Source organism: Eptatretus burgeri, chromosome 5 (genome assembly GCF_056783735.1).
Source record: "Eptatretus burgeri isolate ZD-2024b chromosome 5, Ebu_testis_v1, whole genome shotgun sequence".
Taxonomy (NCBI): domain Eukaryota; kingdom Metazoa; phylum Chordata; class Myxini; order Myxiniformes; family Myxinidae; genus Eptatretus; species Eptatretus burgeri.
Window position 1 is genome coordinate 53,878,669 of NC_140965.1, and position 27,263 is coordinate 53,905,931.

The 27,263-nt window shown below is 41.5% G+C and overlaps 1 protein-coding gene across 14 annotated transcripts in view; it reads left to right on the forward strand.

Moving 5' to 3' along the window:
* The window catches only part of LOC147026448 (focal adhesion kinase 1-like), a 168,193-nt gene that overhangs the window by 9,295 nt on the left and 131,635 nt on the right, over positions 1-27,263 (forward strand). For all 14 annotated transcript variants that reach the window (XR_015058348.1, XR_015058349.1, XR_015058351.1 and 11 more), the window contains 10 exons: positions 3,520-3,747; positions 6,848-7,023; positions 8,603-8,690; positions 8,843-8,922; positions 10,916-10,978; positions 11,096-11,150; positions 18,544-18,684; positions 22,509-22,586; positions 25,493-25,600; positions 25,886-26,003. Coding sequence is in view for 8 of the 14 variants with exons in the window: in XM_085881878.1 (XP_085738004.1) it covers positions 3,520-3,747; positions 6,848-7,023; positions 8,603-8,690; positions 8,843-8,922; positions 10,916-10,978; positions 11,096-11,150; positions 18,544-18,684; positions 22,509-22,586; positions 25,493-25,600; positions 25,886-26,003 (1,135 nt within the window). In the remaining 6 variants the exon portion in view is untranslated. The remainder of the gene's footprint in view (positions 1-3,519; positions 3,748-6,847; positions 7,024-8,602; positions 8,691-8,842; positions 8,923-10,915; positions 10,979-11,095; positions 11,151-18,543; positions 18,685-22,508; positions 22,587-25,492; positions 25,601-25,885; positions 26,004-27,263) is intronic.

Here is a 27,263-nt window from a genome sequence, read left to right on the forward strand (position 1 = left end):
GCATGCACAGTTTTATGCCACAGCTCCTTGAACAGCTCAGGTCTGCCATTCAGCCTGGCCCTGCAACTCTGGTCAATGGTATCCAGTGTCCCTTGAGAGAAAAAAAATCTTCTTCGCCCTATGGTGAGTTCCAAGAAATCCACCGGCACAATCAAGGATGGTGGTCTTGAAGGCGCTCCACAACTCTTCTGGATCACTCAAAGCACCCAGATCCCCCAAATCTCCACTCAGCCTGTTCGCAAACTCCTCAGCTACCCCCTCATCATTGAGCTTGCCAACATCCAGCCTCGGCTGGGATGGTACCATTCTCTTGGATTTAAGCTTCAACTTCAGAGTTGCTACAACAAGCCTGTGGTCAGTATTGAGGAAATGAGCACTCCGGTGGACCCTGCAGTTCTGGATCATCCTCCAGCAACCATTAACGAGCACATGGTCAATCTCCTTTCCCACACCACCTGCGTTGGAATATCAACTCTAGCTATGAGCCTGTCGGCACTCAAACCATGAAACAGCCACCCCAAATCCATGACTTCTTGCAACGTCAAGGAAATTGGTGCGATTCTGGTTCACAGTTCCAGACCCATGGGGATCAACACACGTCCCATAAACATCCCTATCAGTTCCAGTCGATGCATTAAAATCCCCCAAGATGAGAAGAGTATCTCTCCTGGGGCACTGATTAACCCCAGACTCAAGCGTGTCATAGGATGCATCCTTCACGGTGATGTCACTCGCCTCAGTCGGATCATATACAGAGACCAGGGAAATGACACCTAAGGAGTGACGAATCCTTTGTCTCATAATTCTCTCATTGACCGGTGTTACCTCCATTGGAGTCAGCTTATTGGACACAGCTACAGCAACTACTTGGGCATGTTAACCATCAGAGCAACCAGACCAATAGTCGGTGTAACCACCCGCCATGATCTCGCTGCAATCTGGTCTACGAACCTCAGAGAGTGCTGCAATACTGATGTCCAAACGCTTGAGCTCAGATGATAACAGAGACAGGTGATCGTCCTCTCTTAGGGATAAGACATTCCAGGCACCCACCCGAAGGGATCACCTCAGGTTAACCCATGGAGACTGCCGTCTGGTGGACGACACCTCACCGTCACCCCAACACACACTACCGCAATCTCACCCGGGAATGTTACACCGTGGTTTCCCTCGTGTCATCAAAGATTGGGGGTCCCAAAGGCTTTGCCCCAATCCCATCATCCACTGAGCTGCCCTTTGAAGGGCAGCTGCACAGGAGGTACTTCCACGGAGTGGGTTTTCAGATTCATTTTATGTTTTACGGTGGCCGGAGTACAAATTCTGCCACCAACCTCATAAAAAGTAAACCAACTACATGAGGATGTCTGCAGACACAGTTGGGCACTAGATATGGATGGCTGTTGGCTCACAATGAGCTCCTCCACCCTTTGACAGGTTTTGTTTTTCATCCTGCTGCATGTCAAAATCATACACCCTCCTCACCAAGAAACTTGGTGGGGAAGACAGTTTCGTCACTGACAACCCGACCATAGAACAGGTTAGTACAGGTTTACATGTTACCTGTAGAAAGTCACTGATCTAATCTGGCCTGATCTGACAAAAGGTAACCTGACCAGGCCATAACATTTTTACTAATTTTGTTTTGTCATCAAATCTTCAACAAACCTTTCTGAGAATACTGAATGGAGAAAATTAATTAATGAAATGTACAATTTTTATTTAATGCTTCAGTCACATTTGGCACTGCAGCCGTAGGGTCAAAAAATCAACGGCCACTAGCAATTATGAGGCGGCCGCAATATTTCCACGGTCACACAATGTAGCAGTCACATACGTTTTTATTTTTCGGGTAGCCGCACGGGGTATTTAGAAATTGTGGAGACCGAAAACGTGGGGGTGCCGTACGGTCTTTGATTTGATTTCGCACGGTGACCTTAGGGCGTCCCTGCGGCAGCCATAGAATTTTCAAGGCAGACGCAAGGTGCCCGCAAGGTGACCGCAAGGTGACCTCAGGGGGGCCCTAAGGCGAATGTAATTTTTTTTTTTTTTGTAATTTTTTGGGGGTTGGCAAAATTCATTTTTCATTGATAAGAGCCTACGGTAGCCGCATGAATAACGCAAGCCCACCGTACGCCCTACGTACGGTTGACGTGGAACACATCGACATCATGGCTACGGCTTGTCGAATTGCTACGGCCAACCTAGAAATGAAAAAAGTTATAACTCCGCGCTATAATTCCACGGAGACCCCTACAGCCTGTAAAAGATAGCCATATGCCCTCGGGCCACCTTGAGGCCACCTCAGAAACTCTGCGGCCGCCGCACATTTCTGTCAATTCGGGGGAGGAGGGGTACGGCCACGATATCCTGGCCGTAGAGCAAATGTGACTGTGGAGTGACTGTCGTTTTTTGCAAGTTTAGTTCGAGTGCAAAGCGGATGTGGATGGGCTTCGCATTTTGAGATGCTTTTAGTTCCACTTGTGTTTCAGTTATGGTGTTATTTTTGCGATGATTGGGGAGCACATTTGCCAGAATAATGGCAAAGATAATTTGCTCTTTATATCGATACCAAAGGATATTTCACCTTTTTATATTTGGTTTGGCATCCCTCCTCTGAAAATATATAGTTCTTCATAATGCTGAACATCTGTTTGCACAACATCAGGACAGCTGTTTATGGCAGGTACAAATGGAGTTCAAATGTACATTGTGTGATATTGGAAATGCACAATGAAAACAATCATAACCCATCAGAATATATGCAAAATAAATTGTTAGCTGGGTAACCGAGTAGTGCAGCTGCCGGCCATCATGCTGTAATGTCACAGCCTCTTGACAACCCTCAAGGCTGTGCTTCCCTCATGTTCAGCAGAACAAAGTCCGTTTTCCACAGTGATCAGCAAATTCCACCTGCAGTTTGTTCTGGAATATTCATCCTGACCTCAAGATGCAATTCTTAGCAACAGGCCATGAGGACCACACACTGCTGTTCATAAAATGTCAAATTATTGAATGAAACATGTTTCTTCATTAAATACACGGTGAAGAGTGGGAAGGATTTTAGAATAGATTATTTTTGGCTCTGTTGCTAAAATTATTTGTTTTTTCGATTGCAAGTAACCACTCTGTGCCACAAGGCTATGTGCAGCTTCTGTCCAATACAATGCTCTGACCTCTTTGGGAGAATACGTTGAGGTGTTTGCGTAGGCTGATCGGCAGCATCACGGCAGGCTCATTGTGGGGAAGAGGTTGAAATTATGACAGCATTAACAACTGAAAGGCTTTTCTAATGAAGATCTTTAATGTCTCATTACACGTTTTGTCACTGATGTTCAATGGGCACATACACTCCAGGAGAAATGGCCCACATCTGTCTGCCATGTGTCCAGCCCTCCCCTTCCCTCATCCCCCTCACCACTTCATATAACGGCCTTTCCTAGACACTATCTCACAATATCTTTACCTTCGAGTGTGCTATCCAGAATGACCCACCAATCCCCTTCTCTCCTTCCATTTCAGACCGTGTCATCATGGGTCTATATTAAACAGTCACCAATTTCAAGTGTCACCATGGCAACTGCTCGGGGAGAACCTACAGCTCGAGGTGGGTGCGTTCCCCCTTGTATGGCACCAGCATGCACTTCCGCCCCTGGAGAGGCTTGTGTGTGTGTGCGGACACACGGAGAGGGGGCAGGTCTTGGTGGACGTTGCATCAGTGTGCCCTACAGGGAGGGTACAGAGGTCAAGGTGAGCATATGGATGCATCTTGTGACACCTTGGGTTGGCCTGTCTGGCATTTGGTCCACATATTCACTTAATTTTTGATGCTGGGAACACAGATTCCAATGTTGATAGGCCTGTCGTCTACTCATGTATTTGTACTTCATGCAGAAGTACACTGATTTCCCTCATGTCCTTACTCGCATGTGTTACATGTAAAGTATCATTTTTGAGCCTCAGAATTACCGTATTTTTATATACATTGTCGAGGGTCGTGGAAGAGCGAGCACTAGTACACTGAATGGATTAAGTCGCAACAAGACAAAAGGAACAGCAGAGAGGCGGGGGAGTTGCGTGGGTGGGGGGGGGAGGTGGAAGAAACACCAACAGCAGAGCCGAAGACCAAGACAGGAGGCAGACAAATAATGGGTGTCGGGAAGAATTTGGGGCAGGAGAGGATACATGGGGTAGACAAGATGGATACAGAAGGAAACTCTCAGGAGGGAAATGGGAAATTTGGAGTGGTGGGGGGGGGGGGTTAAAAAAGGTAGAAAATATCGTGGTTTTGGATTAGCGACGATCTGAGATGGTGGTTATTAGCTGTCTTGAAGACCTGGTGGGAATATTAAGTCAGAAGAATTGAAGACCTGGTGGGAATAATGAGTATTATTAAAGACATAAATTGTGAAAAGGAAGAGAAGGTAGTGTACGGAAAAGGGAAAGGAGATTGGAGTAATGAGCGAAAGGGAATGCAGGGAAAAGAGGTCAAAAATTACAACATTTGCTTTTTCCAAAATGGTATATGTCGATAGCTCAATATAGAGGTCTTCATCCCAGAAAGTTCAAATGATCTTGTACAATACACAAGAGTTTATGACCTTCAATTTCATTCCAGTGTAGATGCAGATGTAGCTGAGAAAACAAAAGCATGACTTTTTAATATTCAGCACTGCGTCTCATCGAAAGGAAGAAGCAGTAGCAGGAGAGACGCAGAATCATTCCAGCCAAGGTTAAAATACACGGAATAGTATTTTTGCTTTTTTTTCTCTCTCCAGTTTGAGGAACTTTTGGACGACATTGCCCTTTCAACGGTAGCATTTTATTTTCCATCCCAAGTTGCCCTGAAGGCATTAAGATTCGAGCACAATGTGGAGTCTGGCACCACATGTCGACCGGACCAGATGGGGCAGACCATTAATGAGTCAGCTGGGTTTTATTGACAATCTGATAATGACATGGTAAATCTCTCGAATTGTTCAACTTCGAGAAGCTTTAAATTCAAATCGTTAATACTGCACTGCTGCCTTCAGCTGGATTTGAACCCACCATATTTGGGATGCCAGCTCAATTACCTAACCGCTCGGACACTACTGTATTTTCTCGACTCGTCCTTCTGTGATGCAAATTCGTTATTGAAAGGCTTACAATTTAATCTACAACCCAGATATCAGATTGTTGATGGAAATTACTGGTATCCCAGCTCATAGCTTAAACCTCGAAGTGTCATCATGACAGCATCTTGTCGATGTGATTACATTTTATAGAGCATCTAAGCATGACTCTATTCATCCAACCACAAATCACTCAAGTATACAGTACTTGTGTCTCACTAGCTCGCTTCGATGGGGATGTACCATTTGAATGATGTTGATTGTACACATGGAAAAGCACATAAGAGATGAAAAGCAAGAACAATGGTTTGAAAGCATATATAGATGGGGCTACTGAACTACTTTTGTTGAATCGCTTGATGTTTCCTTGTGTAACAAAGAGGCTGAGATGTATCGAAAGATAAATTGTGCTGTATCAAAACTTAAAAGATGTATCGAAAAAAGAGAGTTTGTGGTGTTTCCACAGAGTTCCACTCTCGACAACTAGGTTGCCTTAAGTGATGGATAATCACAAAGTTAACAAGGTAACCATTATATAATAAAACAGACTAATTTATACCGCGTGTGATTCCGTTAAAAGTTACATCTCGTGTCTTTTTTTTTTCATTCTCCTCTTTTGCTTTTGGGAAAACACTGCACACCATAAAGCTTTCCTTCTTGCTTGGCCTGCCATCAAATTACCCGTGAATATTTTGTGAAAAATGCACATACGGGTCAAATTAATTGTGGCTTCATATCGATGTTTTTGTGCAACTTTCACCGCTCTCTCTCAGCATGTCTTCCAGGCGACAAACCTCTGCACGCTACTATACGCACTATAAAACATCCAAAGATATGGATCTCCTATAATACACCACCTAATGTAAAACTTTCTGCAACTACTTTGCATTAAAATTTCACATACAGTTAAAAAAATAATTCAGAAGATAGGTCAGCAGTTCATTTGTTTTCCTTGGAGAGCTCTTTCTCAGTTTGACCCTCAAGAGAAACGTATTCCAACCCACAGTGTTCGGCAGCAATAATTACTTCATGCTAATTGGCCATAAACGTGCTCGTCAGATGGGTTGTTAAGCTGGCGACCCGTCTGCCAGCATTGATTTTCCAATGGACGTTAAAGATCCCATGATGTCTTTCGACAAAGAGTAGTTGATCGGCGCCGACCCTTGAACAAGTTACGAATTCTTCCCTAACTAGCTCCAAAAAAATCCAACCCTTAATTTTGGACTCCACCCCCACCTCACTCATTCCAACCTAACGATCTATGGCAGAGTGTGCAACATTGCCAGGGTGGTACAGGAATTTCACAAATCCAATGAACCTGACAAAATCACCCCCCACCCCTCATGACTCTTTCTCTGCAAGGTTTACAGAAAAAGTAAATAAAAATCCTGCAGCTTCGACAACACATCAGCATTCGGCAATGCAGGCTTGATGACTCATGTGATGTAGGAGTTAGGCTGCCAGAAGCTGTGTGCCTGCATGCAAAATTAGGTCCAACGACCTGGAATGAACAAGCTAGGTATCAGCATCTGAGCAACAGCAATGGTAATTTAATGTTGAAAGATTTGGTCTGATGTCTTTCAACACCTTGTATCAAGTTGAACTCCATGAGAATAATTTAATGGTGCAGCTCATTTATCTGGGTTTGGTGTGGCAATAAAAGATATGTTCTGAGTGATAGCTAATCAGCAATCAAAAACATCTTGCATATCACTTCCCCGTACATTCCTCTGCAGGCCATCACACGCTCACTCGTTGCTTCGGTGCTTGGTGGTGTTGGCTGGGAAGACCATTTTGCTCTGCGCCGGTTGCCGAGTGGCCCGGGGGAGGCTGGCTTATGGCTGCGGCCGGAAATGCGAGTATCAGGACCCAGGGTGCCTAGTGAAGCACAGCGACCTTCTCTCGAGCCAAGGTTGGGACTGCACTAGTTCTACACAAGAACTATGGATTTCATCCACTATAAGTTAATGAGTTTGTTTTCTGACATGGGAAATGGGGTGCGGCCGACGCTTTGAGCATTAGCCTTTCATCGGAAAACCTCTTTGGCTCAGCTGAGTAAGGGCTAATGCTTGAAATGTTGGCAGAGTCTCATTTCCCACAGTGGTAAACATACTCCTATCAACATGTTTACCACTGTGGGAAATGAAGACATTTGAAAAGGTACAACATAGGAAATTGTTGGCTTAGGTTAATCTTGCCGAGTGGCTAGTGGAGTAACTAACTGGATTGGAAACTGGCTTTGTGATAGGAAGCAAAGAGCGGCTGTGAGTTGTTGGCCATCTGGCTGGGAGGATGTAAGTAGGGGCTGACCTCAGAGATTACTACTCGGATCATTATTATTCGTAATTTACATGAACGATTTGGAGAGTGAGGTTAAGAGTGAGATTTCTAAATTTGCAGATAAAATAAAGCTTGGAGGTAAGATAGATAGCGGATGATCAGATTCAGGAAAGTCTCGATACTTTAATAGATTTGGCACAAGATTATCAGATACAGTTTAACATAAATATATATATGTATTAAATAACATCTCAAGTGCTTTAGGTCGTATTTGAGAGTGGGGGGGGGGCAGGGGGATAGGGGATAAATTAGAAATCAAAGGAGGTAGTGTTAACACTTTTTAGGAATTTAGTGAGGCCTTCTCTGAAATATTGTGTTCAATTTTGGTCACTATATCTGAGGAGGGACATATCTGCCATAGAGAGGGTGCAGCACAGCACTACTGTATTGATTCCAGGGTGAGCTAGACAAAGCTATGAGGAACGGATGAAGGAGACAAAACTTTTTTGCATTAGAACGGAAGCAATTACAAAGGGATTTGATTGAGGGAGTGGATAATGAAGTGTGCTGAAAAACTCCACTGCACCTATTTTTTTTGGCAGAGTGGACAGAGGTAGGACCAGGGCCATAACTTGAGAGTAAAGAAAAAATGAGAGTGAGGACAGTTTTAAAGGCAGGGGGCAGGGGGACAGCGCTACCACCCTCTCTATTTCAGTCAGAGAGTGATTAATGCATGGAATGGTCTCCCTGAAAAGGTAGTAGTAGTGGAGGGGGTGTATAGGTTTAAATGGGAATTAGCTTAGGTATCTGGATGCATTGGAGATTGGTATATGGGGGTATTGGCAGGATTGGTGATTGATACTGGAATTGGTGTAGCACATGCACGATGGGCCAAATGGCTTCCTCCTGCTCCAAAGTTCCTTGGGAGTAAAATCCACAGTTGTAGTTTGTCTGAATGATTCTGAATATATTAAACGATTTCAGATATCTCCACAATTCACAATCGACCAACAAATTCCAGCATAATAGGATTTAAAGCGAGGAGGGAAGAAAGATTTTGCTTGAATTATGGATTGAAATGCTGGCTTGTTAAAAATTCATAAACGATATACAATTCCATGGTTGGCATTTTAATGGCTATGATGACGTCACCAGTTACTATGGCAACATACACTATGGTATTTCCAGCTTTCATTCTACTATATTTGCAGGTATGAGCTGCGGATCCGTTACTTCCCAAAGAGTTTTGTCAGCGTTTTTGCAAAGGACAAAGCAATGCTATCCTACTTGTATCACCAGGTATTCTCAAATATAATTAATAATAGATTGGATATGTTGTAATTTTTATTTTTGTAAAATCAAGAGCATTTTAATATTGTCTATTACAATGCACAATCTTCAGCTGCAAAGTACAGAAAGTACTAACCATTCCTCTGATGCATTGCTTTCAGGTTTGGAGCGATTATATGCAGGACTATGCTGACCAGGTCAACCAGGAAATGGCTTTGCAGCTGGGCTGCTTGGAGATCAGGTGGGATGCTTTAACAGTGTTGTTGCTTTCACAATCAATATTGTTATAAATCAAAAGGTGTAACATTTCTGTTTGAAAACAAAGTTTGTTTCAAGTCGATCACTTCTCCCTGCATTAAATGCTTGGGGCATTCAAAGAGATGAACGAATACGATGTTCACAGCAGTCCAAGAAATGTCACCTCCTTTTATTTTTATTTTTTAAATTCTTTTTAAAACAATTAATTAATTAATTAATTTCACTGTATATCTGTAAAGAAAAATTATTTTCTTATGAATTCTTTTAACATCAATCAATCGATATACTTCGATACTGTTGATATGGCATAGGTACTGCCAAAGCACTTCCTTTGCAAAGATTATGTTGGGTGGTTTCTTCTTGCCTTCCCAGAAGTTAGTGCCGGCAGAATTTGTCATTTTTTTTCCGGGTCCAGGCGATAACTCTTCGACTCTGCTCGAAAGACCTGAGGGATTTTTTTAGCGTCCACCAGTTAATACCAGAAGATCGGACAACCAGCTTGGTCTCAATCTGATGGGCGGCGCACACATTGGTGCATCGCCTCGCAAAATAATTCACCATGATGACAGGTTATCTCTGGGTCAGGATTCAAACCCAGGCTAGACAGCTTAGAGGCAAGTGTGCATATCTCTAGGCTCTCATTCCCTTCCTATATCCAGTTGTATTTTGCAAAATATTGAGTAAAACCATGAGTGTATCTTGTATTCTTATGATTATATCTCGTTTGTATCACATTCTGACCACCCCTTGTCCAAATAGAAATACAAATTTTCATTGTCTAATTTTAATGTAACTGATGTCTTATTAATATGACAAAATTGCATCTCACCATGAAATCTTGCAATATCCACAGGATGTTTTTAAGCAAATATCATGATCGGCACATCTCAGTATATTTAATGACATGGGATGAATTTACTTTGGAGGAACATGATTGCAAAGTGGGAAAATATAAATGAAGAAAAAAAAAAAACCCCCCATTAATATTGGGATTTCTACATTTGGCAGTGTTTGACTGTTCGAGTTGCGTGTATATTGAGTCTGTGTCCCTCGAGTTAGGGTTAATTAAAAAGGGTGAATGCAATAGCTTTGAGTTGTCAAACTTGTGAAAGTCCAGCATTTTCTGTGATGTTTTATGTCAAGATTCGTTTGGAGGAATTTGATCGTCAAATTGGCTGGGAATTGCCTGCTGCTTAAACCTGGGGATATGGGTATTTCTATCCCCGAATCAAATTGTGCCACAAAGCCCGCAATTGTTTCTGAAGCGGTGGTCAATTGTTGGCCTGGGCTTGAGGTAATTTTAGCTGTTTTGATTACAGCTGTAACAGTGAGTTTGGCAATGCCAATATGTGGTCCATGGGAATGGTAGACTTTGTGACGGTTAGTGTTGATCTCCATCAGCGGGCAAGTTAAAAACCAATGGATTTTATCAACAGAAAGTCACCAAGACTATTTCAACTGCCATTGTGAGCTGCAGGGACATTTCAAGCATTAGCCCCTCGTCAGAGCATTAGTGGCCCTTGTTCTCTTTTGGACTAATGGACTAATGCTCGAAACGTCAGCTACACCTCACTTTCCATGGCAGTTAACATGCTCTTAACCACTTGCTTTCAGTTCATAAAACCCAGAGTATGGTGTGGTGAATCTAAGGGTGTTTGACATTGATGAGACAAAGGGTACTTTCTTTCTTTGGTGTGGTTAGCTAATTGTGTTTGATGCCTGACAGCCTCATGACATGGCCATGCTCCAGCTTATGGTCGCATATTGGCAAGATGTCAATTATTTCGGGGAAATGGCCTTGAGGATAACGGGCTTTTCTATTTCTATTTCAATGTCATCAGTGCCCCACTGTTTCGAGTTTTCAAAAGTTTTAATTCAATGAGATAGCGGATCCAAAACATTGTTTTTATGTACCAGTAAGCCCATTGGAAATCACCTGCAGATCTTGTTTAATCACCGTGTTTGTCTCTGCGTAGATGTTTCTACAAAGATGTTCCTTTTGTCGCACTGGAGAAGAAGTCAAACTTTGAACTACTTGAGTGAGTGTTTGTAAGCCTTCAATTTTTTTATTGCTGATTTAAAAAAAAAAAATTCTTAACTTTTATTGTGTGATTCTTCAGTGACATGGTGTTCTGATCACCTGTCTTGTTCTGCAGGAAGGATGAAGGTCTCTATCGATTCTTTCCCAAGCGTCTTCTTGATGCAGGAAAGGTTAGTTCTCTGCTCTTGGACTTGTCAAATGTTGTACGATTACTTTTGAAGTACAGGCTTTTGTTTTTCTCTTTACAAGATTGAGGCTCATAGAAGAGCGAGATGATGAAAGGGTATGAACTCATAATGGGGCAAGGGAATGAACAAACAGGAAAAGGGGAGAAAGAGGAGGGGGAAGAAACACAGGAAATTACAAGTAAGAGGGTTGGGTTAGGAAGGGTTAATGGGGGTTAAAAAGGGTTATGAGTGACTAAGGTTTGAGGATAACAGGAGGTGGTGGTGCACTGCCTGCTTGAATCCCTGGAGGGAAGAGTCGGTAATGATTACCACTTAAATGTGTTTATTTGAACTTTAAATTTTATAAAAGTCCAAATCTTTCACTTTATTGTTTATCAAAAAGATGTAGTATTTATTTTACGAGCAAATAACCCTATTTACAGATGGGTTAATTCCCCCAAAATTACGGACGGGATGATTTGTAATACTGGGAGTTATATGTATTTGCATAGAGAATCAGGGTTCTTCTCCCCCCCCCCCACCCCACCTTGAACCTCCAGGGGCTATAAATTTATTTTACCATCTAAAACCTCCCAGGCACACCCTGAGTGATTAGTTTAGCTTGTATCATGCATGCACGTGCTATATTTCTAGATCTAGCCTAACTTTTTGATGAACTTATTATTTAATCCTCCAAATGGTGCTTCCAAACCCATTCAGGAGGCACCACTTTTAAATCGATGGCTTGATGTTCAATTATTTATAATAGTTAGCAAACATTTTATTGGGTTTGAAAAGCAATGTTTATATCTTCGTGTGTTGAAATTCTATTTAATGGTGCTGATTTATAAGGCCTCATTTGTTTCTTTTTTGCATTTGTAAGCTTCTTTTGTTTTTTTTTCATGAGAAATTCCAGGTCATTTGGAAATTCCTGGTTAAATCATTGCATCTTTACACACACACACACACACACACACACACACACACACACACACACACACACACACACACACACACACACACACACACACACACACACACACACACACACACACACACACACACAGCAATGTATTGAGAGCACAAGTTGTGTGTTTTTTCCAACGCAATTAAAACTAGAAGGGCACTCGGTAGAAATAGAACACTTGCATGCATGATACAAGCTCCGCCATGTAATGCCTGATCCATGAGAACATACCAGGCCCAATACATGTTTGAGATATCATTCTATACAGTACTGTATCGTTTTTGGACCTATCTCTCAATTGTGAAGAATCACTTTTTAAAAGATTAGATAATTTTCTTATCCAGAAACCGGATTCAGATCTTCACCAAAATCGAATCAATTCGTCCTTGCGACACAGCCTGTCCACCAAGTTTCATCTGAATCCGTCCACAACTTTTTGAGATATTGTGCTATATATTGTTTTTGTCCCAATGTCTCAATGGTGAAGAATCACTTTTAAAAAAATTCTCGTAGCCGGATCGAGTTCTGGATCTTCATCAAAATCTAATTGGTTTGTCCATGTCGCACACCCAACCTGTCCAAAAGATTTCATTCAGATCCGTCCACAACTTTTTGAGATATCCTGTACACAGACAAACAAACAAACGAACAGACAGAAAAGGGTGAAAACATAGCCTCCACCTTCGGTGGCAGAGATAATTATCTCAGATGATTGACTTTATAAATTAAATTTAGCGTGACAGCTTCAGTCTTGGGAACCATAATTATGAAGTCCTTGGTTTTAGAAGATTACAAAACCATGCAAATGGAGTTCGTGATGTTGGACAAGGTGGGAGGTCTGATGTCATAGCAGAGTTTGCAAAGGCACACACTTTGTGTGTGGATCATGATTAGTTTGTGGAATTCTAAACTTATAAATTCACAGACTGGCGAGAGAATGATTATTGTGATGGGCCGATGAAATGCAGGAGAGCATCCATCATCGATAATAATCCAGTTGGCAAGAGTCTGGGGGAGTTTAGGGAGAAAGATTCCAACACAATACAAATCCGTCAACAGGAAGTTGCTTCACCAGGTTACCTTGCAGAGGACTGCTGCTTTCACACCGTGTCTCACACCCAAACAGTTGTGACAGAACATTCTGCTGAGGGTTTGGCAGCGTGGAAGACTTTAAATCCTGTGATTGCTAAATAGGATGATGGCAAGGCTCATTTCAGCGATCGGCTTGCACAAAGTTTCAGCTCCCCTCAATCCGATGACATCACCCTTTCATTTTGTTCATGATTTATTTTCTGTTGTTGATTCTTTCGTGAGCTCATTTTTTTTTTCTGTTGCAACATCAAGAATGACAGTTTTTTTTTTTTCATACCATGAAATATATTTATCTTCTTTGCTTAAATCTATTACAACAGTGGAAATTAAATAATTTTAATTGCTCATAAATGTTCAGAGTTTTTTTTTTTTTAACTGGGGATCTCTCAACATCTTGTCACAAGGATGAACTGAATCTATCTTATGTGTTGGCCCTTTTTGGTATTCCCATCTGACCCAGGCAAAAATAGCATTCCTTTCCTGTAGTAATTCTCTGCAGCCGACTGTAGTTGGACCTGTTACCAACTAGAGTATATGACAGTACAACTCTCGTATACTATAGTTATAACTGTAGCATTTTGTCTGGGGAGGACCGAGCCAATAATGTTTCAATCCCATTATCCATCGTCTTTTGATGACCATGTGCTCTATCCAATAATCCACGTGGAAGTAACTGATGTCTCCTAATGCCCCTTGTCCTGGAATGCATGCACAAACTTCCTTCATGATCATTAGTTCACCGTAGAAAATGTCACTGAGTCGCTTGTAAAACAAAAAAACAATACGACGCAACATGTGACTGGGTTGGTTACCTACAATTCCTTGGGTCTGATGTGATTCCACATGATCTATGGAAAACGTCATTCGTATCTTACATCACAATGACATCGACTAGTCATGAGTAGGAGTTAATCTAGTAGAACAGTGGCCCATTTTATTTTTGAACTTTTTGATTCTACAGTTGCAATGAATTTTCATTCATATGCAGTACTAGCGGAGGTACCCGGCATTGCCTGATGCTGTTCTAATCTTGGCATTTGGAAGAAATATATATATATATATATATATATATATATATATATATATATATATATATATATTGTGGTGGTGGGTGCCGAAACCACTTCCCTACACATATGAATGAATGGGGTAAGGGATCATTTACTATTACCTTTCACATAGCTACAAAGGCTTAGGCACTATAGAGTAATAAAATAGAAATCCAACTTTTTTTTGATTTCTAAGTCCTCCCCCCCATCCCCCCCACCCCCCCATAAAACTTCCTGGTGAAGATTGAGGAAGATCTGTTTGGACATATCTGAGAAAAGTGGTGACACAGACAGACAAACATCTCTCTTGTATAAATTGGAAAAAAGGTATATGTGAGAGTTATGGAGTAGTTTTCAGGGAAGAGGAGATATAAGTAAATTCTTCCATTTTGTATACATGTGTTGAGTATTTGGTTTCTGCATTATTTTTCTCATCATAATATAATGGGCGTAAGCCTGGAACTTCTAACACACTTTTCTCCGAACATATTCTGTTCATACTTCCAAAATCTTCACATTATGTGTTCTATGTATTTGCGCAGGTGATAGCGGATTCAAAAAATCGAATATAGATAGAATTTTCAAAGAGGGAATCGATGACATCACAATCAGCAGTGATTGGCGGCAAACCGACGGCCGGATCCCAGACGACGTGCTTTACTTAACCAAGTCTCATGAGTTCAGGACGTTTGTTCAACTCAGCATTTTTGACTTTTATCCTGCCATGTTGTTAATCTGTTGATGGAGGTAATATAGAAATGATGAATATGTCAAATCATTCGTGTTACTCATCCGGCACTATATGTCAAGGCCAACAATCTAAAGTGACCAGTCTCAAACACTACCATGGGCACCCAGACACGCCACCAATATGAACTGAGCTGTTGAATGTGGCGCAAAACATCCAAAGAAACTCCCGTAACCGAGGATTGTGATCCGTCCTGTCCCCCATACCTGTCGTTGACAGGTATCTGCTAGTCTATACTAAATGTCAGTGTGTCTCCTCCATAACTCCAAAACCATAAAACCTAGCAGCCTGAAACTTGTCAGGCATACTAAGGGAACTCATAAGGAAGTGCAGGAGTGAAAATTGTGTGTTTAGGTTTAATTAAAACACCCCTTTTGAAGATAATTAACAGCCTTATTTAATTATCCTTTATCAAGGCGCCATCCTCCGTCAGCATGCTGGGGTTCTAATTCGCTATTTTGTTCGGCCTATTCAAACATGCCTTGAGTTGGAAACGCGATCTACTCTCAAGGACTAATTAAAGTTTACAATCAGAATATTGCATCTGATTTGAAAATCGGGTCTGATGGATGAAATAAGTGATGAAATCTCGAGTGAAATCTGAACATTTCAATAATTTAGCCATTTTGTTTTTTTTATAACCAAGTGTATTTATTTAAGCAAAGCATTAAGCTTAACTTTTACTGCTGTTCAGCAATTATATTGAGTGAAGAAAAGATTAAGGAATGTGCAGAAAGTGCAACTTCTTTGAGCACAATGTCGTGCTCTATAACCTGCTTTTGTAAGTGATGAAGATATATACATTCCAAGGGGTCCTTTTTTAAAATTTTATTTTATTTTATTTTATTTTTGTTAATTACATATGCAGTTTGCTTACCATCTTTGTGCAATCTACTTTCATGACAAAATATTAATATAAATATCCTAATAGTTGCTGCAATATATTAATAGTTAGCATTTTCTGTAAGTAAAGAGGTACTTTTTATTTTTTGCTTTACACCGTTTTGTGCGATCTACTTTCATGGCAAAATATTAATATAAATATCCTAATAGTTGCTGCAATATATTAATAGTTAGCAGTTTCTGTAAGTAAAGAGGTACTTTTTATCTTTTGCTTTACACTGTTTTGTGCGATCTACTTTCATGGCAAAATATTAATATAAATAGACCAATAGTTGCCGCAATATATTAATAGTCTGCAGTTGCTGAAAACGAAGAGGTACCGAGGTAGCACACACGGACGTGGTACAAATGGGTATAAATGACTCTCTGTTGGGTGTGTGCATGCCTGCATGCTTGGTTACATGTGTGCAGCGCGTGGGTTTCATAGGTGCATGATCTGAACTTGAACTCGAACTTGCACCTGGGTCCATATTGCGTGGAGTTGTGGAGAAGGTTATGCGGCCGTCTCGCAAACAATGTGCTTCTGCATGCCTGCACGTGGGGAGTAAATGTGCAGCTGCACCAAAGTCATGTGGGGAGCGGATGTGCTGCAGTATTGAAACCATGCAGGATGTGTGGGTGTGGGGACATCCATACATGTGTGCGAGTGAAAGGATGAGTATATCGCCAGTGCGCGTGCACATTTAGCATGGACCATGAGGATGTTGGAGGAGCACGTATGGGGAGGCGGCTCGGGCTAGCATACATGCAGGTAGATAGCATGGGTTTTAATTTTTAAATGCTCCCACGCAGTTTTATATCGAACACTGTGGATAAAAAGAAAACATTGCTGTTTGGGCACATTTTAGAGCCCGGGTAACGCCTTGGTACACTGCTTACCCTCACACTCCCCTCTAAGCTGCCTTCCCTTCCCTTCCTTCGTGCTGCCTTCTCTTCCCATCCCCTCATGCTATCCTCCTCCTAAACCTCCTCCACCACCATACAACTTGGTGGAGGTCGAGGAGAAGAGGGGGTGTCAAAGAATGTATGAATTAGACAAATGAAAGCTTTTTTTCTTTCTTTCTTTAGCAGTTGGAACTGCTGCTCAGATCAATTCTACAATTCATCTCAAGTTTAGAGATTCTAGAGCTTATCTTACATGTGGAAATTAAATGAAGGCACAAACACTGGTGCGGCTTTTTTGATGATTGATACAAAATGCTCTTCCTTCCCTTCCCCTTCCCTCATACTTACTTCCTCCCAAAGCCCCTCTACCCTCCACAGGTGTCTCTAGGTGTTGTCCAGGCATTATTTAGTTTGACTCGTTTGAATGTGCTGTATCAACGTACCCAATTTCTTTCAATCCTGTACTAATGACAGCATAAGGGAACCTTGCTTTCCCGCAAGTCCCCCTATCAAACGCATGCCCAGAACACCCTGCGCCCTCCCCACTACCCCTCTCTTACCACCCTCCTCACTCCTTCCCCCTCCTGGAGTGTATGGCGACATGTGGCGAGGCCTCACTCTCCCCCTTCCTCGCTCCCCCACCAAAATGTCAGAAAAGTGACGAGTCATATTTTTGACTGAAATGTTACAATCCAAATTAATTATTTGGAAACCAGAAATCTCACTTCTGATACATTTACATACTTAATAAGCATGTTTTTGTTCATATGATGCTTGTTTATTTTGTTTGTCTGACAGGAAATTTCATCTTCTAGTTTTAAACAATGCAATCATTTGATAACCGCCTTGTTGTTCCCGTGAGGTTAAGAGCACAGGCATGAGTTTGTATCGGATAATCTGCGAGGATTTTTTTTTTTTAAATCACGGATGGCCAGACTGTCACTTACCATCTGCCACTTTCAAAGTATACCACACTGCAAATACTCTGCATACCCATGTGCATATATGCTCCTTATTGCTGAGTGTTACAGTCGAGGAGACAATCGGACCATCTGCTTCTAACATTTTGTTGCTTGTACAGCTTATTTAAAGAAAGAACATTTGTGAAGCAAAGTCTGTTTGACCTGCTTTGTTTCATTCTGAGAACCTTATTCTTGGATGTTTTGACCTCGGGCTTAACTCCGACAAAAAGGGTGTTCACCTGTTGAGCCTATCTGACTCTTTGTTCAGTGTTTTCATTTGATTTATTCATTAAACTTTGAGCACATTTCCTGGAATTTCTGAACACCTAACGGTCTTGTAGCTTTTGTACAACAAGATGCCATGTATATATTACACATGCAATTATTGTGGATGGTGGATGAGGTGAGATGTGAGTTAACGTTGAGGAAAAGGATGGGGTAGAAAGGAGAAAGAGAGTGTATGGAGAGTTGGTGAGTCATGGACAGAAAAGGGAATTAATAATGAAAGGAGATAGTGGAAAGGATTATGGGGAGTGTGGAGGAGTTTTAAGAATTCTGCAATTTTGTATACATATATGTTGATGGTTAATTTCTGCATTATTTTTTTCATGCATAATAAAACCCCAAAACAGATCAAAACTTGACCAACACTGCTTATCCTGAATCTGTACAATGTAGCAAGGCCCCATGAAAGAGACAGTGAAAACAGAGAACCAAATTGGTTTACTACTTCATTATATTTTCTTATGTTTAGAAATTAAACGGTGCAATATACATTGTTCTTCTACAGCCCAAGCAACTGCGTCGACTCATCCAACAAACATTCCGTCAATTTGCTGGACTCTCGTGGGAGCGCAGTATCGTTCGTTTACTCCAGCTTTTCTCCCAGATCACTCGATTCGACCAAGAGATCTACAAATGTGCACTTGGTGTAAGTATGTATGCCTGATAGCATGAGAGCCGAGAATGGCATTTAAAGAACTGCAATGAGTTAACGTGTAAATCCCAGCAACCTGGGGGATTTGCAGTCAAATGAAATTTTTCTGGCATTGAGCTAAAGTTAAAACTTTAAAGAAAGCAACCTGCACATAGGTTTTGAATAAACTGAGAAGCATGGTGACATATGCTGTCAACGATGACACCGGTGACAACAGAAGATGTACTGCACATGACACTGGCGACAATGGAAGATGTACTGTCCGTGTTCCAGGAGGATTCCATAATCTCCCACGATGCCTTTGAATGGATAAAGATTAAAGAGCTGTTTATGTATTTGCAAGCTCTAATATATTGTTGCGGTCATGGGTACTTCATTATTCTTGTTACGGGGGACACCAGCTTGTTACGAAGGGGGATTAATCCCCGGTTGTCCTCGGTAGAGCCTGACCTGGGGCCTTCGCTCACAATTAACGTTGTGGTACGGTGGGTTGTTTTAAATCAATGAACGCCACCCAGTTAACCACGAGTTCCAGTGTCCACCGTCTAATTATTCAGTTTAACTAGAGGTCACATGGTTACCTGAGTGGGGAGCGTGCCCTCGGCAAAGCACCAATATTATCTGATTAGATTTTAATTAGGGCGGCCGACGATTTTTAGTCAAATCTATGGTAATTACCTCCCAGTCTATCTCGGTTCGGACAATGCTAGACCAATAGAAGGAAAGGACAAACATGGACAGGTTGGAAATCGACAAATAATTCATTAATAATAAAATAAATAAATAAAAAGAAGCTTTTATTTTCTGAGGTAAATAAAGAATGAATTTCAAAGCAAAATCAATCAAAATGCCAGGAAAGAGACAAAGAGCAGATGCTTGTCAGGGTTTGACTTACAGCTAAACACAGACAATGGTACCCAGCAGATCATTCAGGGGGAGGGGAGGGGGAGAATCGTCTCGCTCACCAGAAAGTCGTCCGTGAAGCAAAAACGTCCTGAAAATGTGTGTGTGCGTGTCACGTCCGTCCCCAGCACCCAGCTTTGCCGTGCACCCTCTCGCGGGGCAGCCTTGAACACCAGTCGACATCTGGAGGGCACTGAGATCCTCTGTCGTGGGTTTAGACCCTGGTGTTGTTGGTGATCGACCCGTGCCTCACTTGTTGGAGGCGCTGCTCACACCCACACGCGCACCACACGCTCGCTTGCCGAAGCTCTGGAAGGGTGAATTGTCTCTTCGGCGCTGGTTAGACACTCACTTCTTGGTCGCTTCTCTCGCCCTTTGCTTTTTCCTCTCTCCTTTCGCGTTTCCTCTCCTCACTTTTTCTCCCCAGACTTTTTCACCTCAGAATGTCTCTCTCCTCTCAGAACGCCCCTCTTTCACTTTTTCCTCACTTTTTATATCTCAGAACGGCTCTTCTCAGATAACGTACTCGCTCGTTTTTATATCCCCGGGCCGTCTCCACGGGGTGCCGTCCACCCCAAGCTCACCCCACCCCACTGGGGCACGGTTACCATGATGACCCGTGCGCTCTCAAAAAAGGCGGGTGTCGGAGCTCACGAAAGATTGTTGCTGAGGAAAAATGAGGGCGGACTTCAGAGCTCGTGAAAAATGTGTGTAAACGTGTCTGTCGTAAAGAAAAAAAGCTTCGCATAAGAGAGGGGATCTATTGTTTACCATTCTCAACGCATCATATTTAAAATCCCATTAGACATGGGGGATGGGGCTAATCTGAACATGCATTTAAGAAAATAACTGTCTGAGGACCTGGATGTGTGGATGTATTCATCAGACCGGATTCTGAAATCCATAACAATATGAATACAAGTCTTGTGTTTTCTTCTCAAATAATTGTAATCATACTAAAATATGCAATTGGGTATCTCTGCCTGTCTGACCATGATGCACTTGGTCGTTACTTATCCAATCTCAACCAAACTTGCCAGAGGGACTAAGGGTCTCACAATGAAGGTTGTAGCATCTTGATATGCCTCCATCCCACAGGGATTTTCCACCTTGGACAAACGGTGTGTGAAGGTGTATAGATGGCTTATCATGGCGTTTCATGTGCCAGACCTGCTGGAAGTAAAAAAAGTTCTAACCACAAACTATAGCCAATTCTGTCCAATGTATGATTACATTTTTAAACAGTCAGTACTGTTGTTCAACAGAAGGCTGAAAGAAATTTGGAGGAAACCCGATGTTATTGAGGCATTCTGTGCTTATCACGTCCCCCATAGGCTAACAGACCCAAGCCACCTCGACTAGCTAGGCCACCATGTCTTTAGCTCATCATGGTGGTTAAATGAGTCTGCATGAATGATCTTTCCCATTGTCTGTACGAGCTTTCTGTCCATCAGATTATATATGGATTGTTTATACCTTATACTAGGCTTCATATGTGATTTCTCCTGGGCATTGCTTCAAGTGTGACGCGTGATATTGCCCCAGACACCACTACGGCCCAATTGTGACCTTTATTCGATGCATAACCCCATTCCTAATGGTCACTAGCATTGTTTAATACTTGTCTGAGGGGAATTTGGAGAAAATTGGACATATACTGTACATGTATACCGACACATGGGTGATTTATACGCTAAGTGTCGATGGTCTGCACACCGACCGGAAGTAAAAAAAAAAATTATAACCACAAATTAATTTGTCAATTCTATCCAATGATAATGGCATAATAACAATAACACGCTGCCATCCGTAAGTCATGTGAAGAAGAAGCAAGGTATCGAGCATTTCACCTTTGGAGGACATTTTTCGGTTCAAAATGGAACTTTGGCAATAATGATAGCATCTATCTATAATTCCAGCAATCTGTGTGTGTGTGTGTCTGTCTGTTTGTCTGTCTGTCTGCAACTGCCATTTCTCGACGACCGCCGGTCCGATCTCATTGAATATTGCCGGGGACCCGTGGATGTGCCTTTTCGAGGTTTGATATCGATCGGACGAGCGGTTCCCAAGTTACGGCAATTTATCTGTCGACCAATGACAAGACATGGTGCTATGATGTCACGAATGACATCACAATTAATGTTTATTTATTTATTCTTTTTTTTTTTGCATGATCGACGGTCCGATCTGATTGAAACTTGCCAGGAATATTGCCGGGGCCCCGCAGATGTGCTTTTCAAGGTTTGAACTTAATCGGACGAGCGGTTCCCAAGTTTCAGCCATTTATCTGTCTACCAATGACAGGACATGGTGCTATGACATCACGAATGACATCACAATGTTTATTTATTTATTTTTATTTCGTTTGCACGATTGAAACTTGCCAGGAATATTGCTGGGGACCCGCGGATGTGCCTTTTCGAGGTTTGAGAGAGAGAGAGGCTGCACATACTGGCACTCACCTACGGGCACTCACCTACGGGCACGCACCTACGGGCACGCACCTATGGGCCCGTACTAGTAATAATAATAATATTAACAATAACAAGGATAATAACATGGCCAACCGAGTCAAATGCATCATGGACTAAGCGAGTTTGAAAATGTATAATAAAGTTGCAAAGGACTTTGAATATAAATTTAACTCGACTTTGTGTAATGGTGCGTGCGTGCGCGCATGCGCCCACACACACACCTGCCTGAATGCTCCAGTAGGGAGTGAGTGTTTGGAGTATTATAAAAAAGCATTCCATGAAATTAATTCTTTTTAAAAAGCTGTTGAAGTTGAAGCTCTTGACACTTGTGTTCCTGGATTGCTTAATTACAATCAAGGTACCTTACGTCCAAGGAATTGCTGTTTGTTAAAAATATATTGTTCAAACATTGTATGTTTTTGTGTGTGTGTGTGTTTGCAGTATGGATGGAGCATTTCTGTGGAGCTAGCTATTGGACCTGAGGAAGGAATATGCTACCGAACAGATAGAACCTCTCAGGTAAATGTAGTAAAATATCATCATCATGGTTTCCCTTACCCAGGTCAAAAAACCAGTAAAGACCAGTCGCTTACTGGTCAACCAGTACCAGTAAAGCCAGTTGGTTTCTTACTGGTTTTAATATGGAAATTGGAATAGAGTGATATATTACCAGTTGAAATACAATTGTATTTAACTAACTGGTATCAACTGGGACCAGTACATTGTAACTGGTATCAACTGGGAGACCAGTACATTGCAACTGGTATCAACTGGGACCAGTACATTGCAACTGGTATCAACTGGAACCAGTAAGACTTTAACTGGTACAAATATGAGCTACTGGTTTTTTCAACTGGGAAATTGGAATTCTGACTGAATTTAACTGGTACCAGTTGAAACCAATAGAGACCAGTTAAAGACCAATTAGAACCAATAGAGACCAGTTGAAAATGTGTACTGGTTTTAACTGGTTTTTCGACCTGGGTAGTTGCCAAAGATGCCTGTTCACATGTGACACACAAACAGCCTGTGAACGTGAATATTTTTTTATAATGTAGTAGCTGCACTGAACCAGACAAAAAAACATTCTCATATATAGCAAGCAGTGTAACCTGATCTCAAGGGATATCCAAGAAGATCAGATCACTTGCTATCTGCAGTTGAGACAAGAATTTGGATTTTTTTTTCACAGTGATAACTTGCTACCCTTTACAAAGGATGCTGCGGGATTATTAATGCCCACCAACCACCAGTACTGGCAGATGGGTCTTCCGGCTTAATCTCCCTCTGAGGGATGGCACACACGTTGATGCCTCACTCTGTGAAGCACTAATCTGACAATTCATAGTCTGGCCAAGAATCAAACCCAGACTAGACTGCTCCAAGGCGAGTGCAGATTCCTTTAAGCCATCTTGCCAAGCCCAGTAAAATTCACTAATAACTGTAAGATATGCTCTCATTTAATGCTCTTTGTAAAGTCTGAGCTCTTTGCTGTGTGTGATGTTGCAAGATTGCAAACATTGCTTCTCATAAACCTGGGGTGAGAGATCTTCAGTAGAATGGAATTTTAATTGTACAAGTCACCATGATAGCACAGTCAGGATCTCTGCGATCTGCATCGATGAGGGTTTTATTTTTTTTTCATCGGTGCATCTTATTGAGGCTTAATTAGCTAATTTATGAAAACAGCAACCATGATCAAACTTGCAAAGCTTAGCTGCTGTATTGCCTTGCTCCTGTCCCATTAATGTTACTATAAGGAAGATAATTTTTATATAAGATCGACATTAAGAATCGATGTTGGACTTGTGCTGGACCCTGTATTTAATTGAAGAGAAAAGTAAATAAATTGGTGTTCACAGCCATTGTTATGCTCTGTATAATACACTACTGAACTCTTTAACCACTACTTATTTTGTATTCTCAATTTCATAAATAAAGTTTCATAATATAAATCGAGAGTTTTATCACTGTAACAATGAGGAGATGCTTTTTGCCCGAACAATGTAATGCTCCAATGACTTCACTTTCTCTTTGCTCACAATACCGTCATGCTTGTGGAAAAGGGTCATGAGGAAATAGGGGTGTGACGGAGCATGGAAAGTGTTTGGGATTGCTTTAAGGCATCTTGATTGTACTCAGCACCAGGTGGAAAAGCCTGTACAGGAGGTAATTTATTACTGAATGAGATCCAATGACTGTTTCTTCTTGGCTTTTTTTTTCTTTTCTTCTTGCGTTATTGCATCCATGTAGTGACATTCCCATGAAAATTCCATCATGTTGGTATTTATCAGTCTTACTTGTGCTTGAAAACCCCTAAAGGTCTTAGTTTTAAGTTTAACTACTTAGAATATTTACATCACCAAGCCAGGCACTGAATGATGGAGTTCCCCCTTAATACCGAATTTAAGCCGGCTGTTTTAGCCACCTGCATTAATTTGTGGATGCATGTAAGATGTTTTCGTATTAACAATTTGGATTCTAACATTCTGGAACCAGCACTCAGGAGAATTACCCTGTTGCTATTGGTTGTCTATTTTTTTTTTTCAACCCAGCTGGCTCACGAATGATGTTAAAGGATCTGCCTGATATCTGCCCTTCCCACCTGTTCTTGCATAAATGTGATGCCAGTCTGCATTTCATAGCTCACTCTTAAATACCTGTGGTTAGCTGATGACAAAACAAGAGTAAGTTGGTGTTTTCTGCCAGCTTAACGTCCCTTATTTTAGGGTAGTATGGTCAGCAATGCAGCACTCCTCCTCCCCCCTCCCATGTCACTATAATGTAATACTAATGTTCTCCTGGATCTGCTTTTGCTGGAAGTTGATTCAGGTGGAAGTACTTGCTTTGTTCAAAATATATTTTTGTTTCATCTTTTCTTTTTTTTTTCTCTGATAGGAGGCTCCCGGTGGAGCTTGTTAAGTATCATATTCATGAAGTAAGCCTAAAGTGTTCAGATGAGAACACCAAACAAATCAACCAAAGAAATTTGTTTTGACTTTTAAAAAGTGAAGCTGACGATCTTTCGATTGACCAGTGAGTGATATTGAGATGATGTGACGTTAAATTTTATCGATCAAGATGCAATGAGTTTAAAATGTAGACAAGAATTGGAGGCAGTACGTGTTTCCCAAAGCAATGAGAATTTAATGTCACCTTGAAAACATATATCGGCTTATTATGGGAGGACGCGGCTTATGATGGGAGGACGCGTTCAATTATGCATTGCATCTTTACCACCTCATTCAATTGTGACTTCTATATCTGCCCTGTTAACCCTTTTGCCTTGAGTACTTGATTTATTTCCTTACAATATCCTAATCTGTATTTTTAATCTTTCTCCCCCACCCTCCCCACTTTGGGTAACCCTCCCTACCACTATTTATTTTTCCTTGTGTACATTTTTGGGCTGTGGCTTCACACAGCCTACACATCTGGCAGACTTCAGCCAGGTGCAGTCCATTCTGTGTATCCGCACAGACAGCCCTGAGCAAAAGGGAAATTTACAGCTCAAAATAGCTGGCACATGTGAGGTAAGTTACCTCCTCATTAGAATGTTTTCTTCTGACAGTTACAAGTTAAACGTTGATATTTTGGCATTTCAATTAGATGCTCCGAAGCTGTGCCCTCACCTCCTAAAGAAGCTTGAAACTTTGAAACCTATTGAGAGGATGCTGTTAGACTGGGATGGTTTCACCTTCCCTGGATCCCTAAGTTGTACTACTTGAAATTTGTCCAAATATGTTGCTAAACATGGATGCGTAACCCTACCGGATGATTAATGACAAATGGGCTTGCATGATTCTGCTTTTGCCTAGCTCCTGGCCATTACTACTCCCTGTGCAGCCAGTGCTGAGGGCATGGCCAGCCTAATTGATGGGTATTGTCATCTACTTAATCCACAGCCTTCATCCCTTATCGTTTGGCAACGCAGAGGTACTATCTACAAATACACCACCACTATTTTGTTCAATACGCCTGGCACACTGCCACATAATCCATATGCACCACCTGCCTCACTGTATTCCCACCTTTATATTTTTACTTACTTTTTGTGATCTAAGACTCATCAATTGTCCAAATAGACATCGGTGTACTTTTTAAAAATGAATTACAAGGACATTGGAGATAGACTTATGGAAAATGGCATTTGAAACTGGGTTCCCAGCATGAGGAGCCAGGGGTTTAGATGGTAACATTAATGAGCCAACCCATTGTCATCTTACATTGTTATTGACTACATATTAAGCTGTATGAGGGTAACCCAAAACATTTCTGTCTGTAGCACCTTCTGCACACACATCTTGCTACCTTCATTAAATGTTTCTCTCAACAGCAGTTATTGCAATGAATGGTCTCTCTGAAAAGGTAGTGGCAGCAGAAACATAACACAAGTTGAAACTGTAATTAGGTAGCTAGAAGCATGAGGCACAGAGGGGTACATGGACATTGGCAGGACTGGAAGGTAGTTTTGTGTCGATGGGTGATTGTACACATGTGCAGTGATTTTTATGTTTGTGAGAGGGTTTTTTCAAGATGTGAATGTGCAGTTTGTTCCAATTCTCCAAAAGAAAAGAAAATAATAACCAAAGGTTTTTTTAATTTCAATTATTTTCAAACTCGATGCATGTCCATGCATGTGTATCACATCACTGGTGATGTCCTGTGTCTGCTCTGATGTTTTCTCCCACTATACCACACTCCATCCCTCTCACCCCTGCCCCACAACCTCAGAGAAATTGAGTCGAGAGGTTTATGGATTAGATTAATGTGGTGTTGATGTTTCCTTATAACCAAGCCTCTATTCAATGGACCACTTACCGCTGTGAACTAACTCTAGGATTTAAAAAAGGACTTGCTTTAAGCGATGACATAATCCCATTAAACATCTCCTCCGCAACCATCCCTCTCCCTCTTCCTGCATTAAACACTCTATCAACAAAAAATTCCCCATAAACCAATATCTTCGATCCCCCCCCCCTCCAGTATTTTCTTTATTTTGTTTGTTTATTTTTCATTTGAAGGGAATTTTCTGTTTATTTTCTTGGTTTCAGTTTTCACAAAGCATATGTTTCTCTGCTGGATTGGGTGCAGCCAATTATTTTTTTCACAAATCCAATGTATTCCGGCTCTACCTGCTTGGCACATTTCACAATGCAAACACTGTTTGCTGCGCATACAAAGCAGAAATGACAC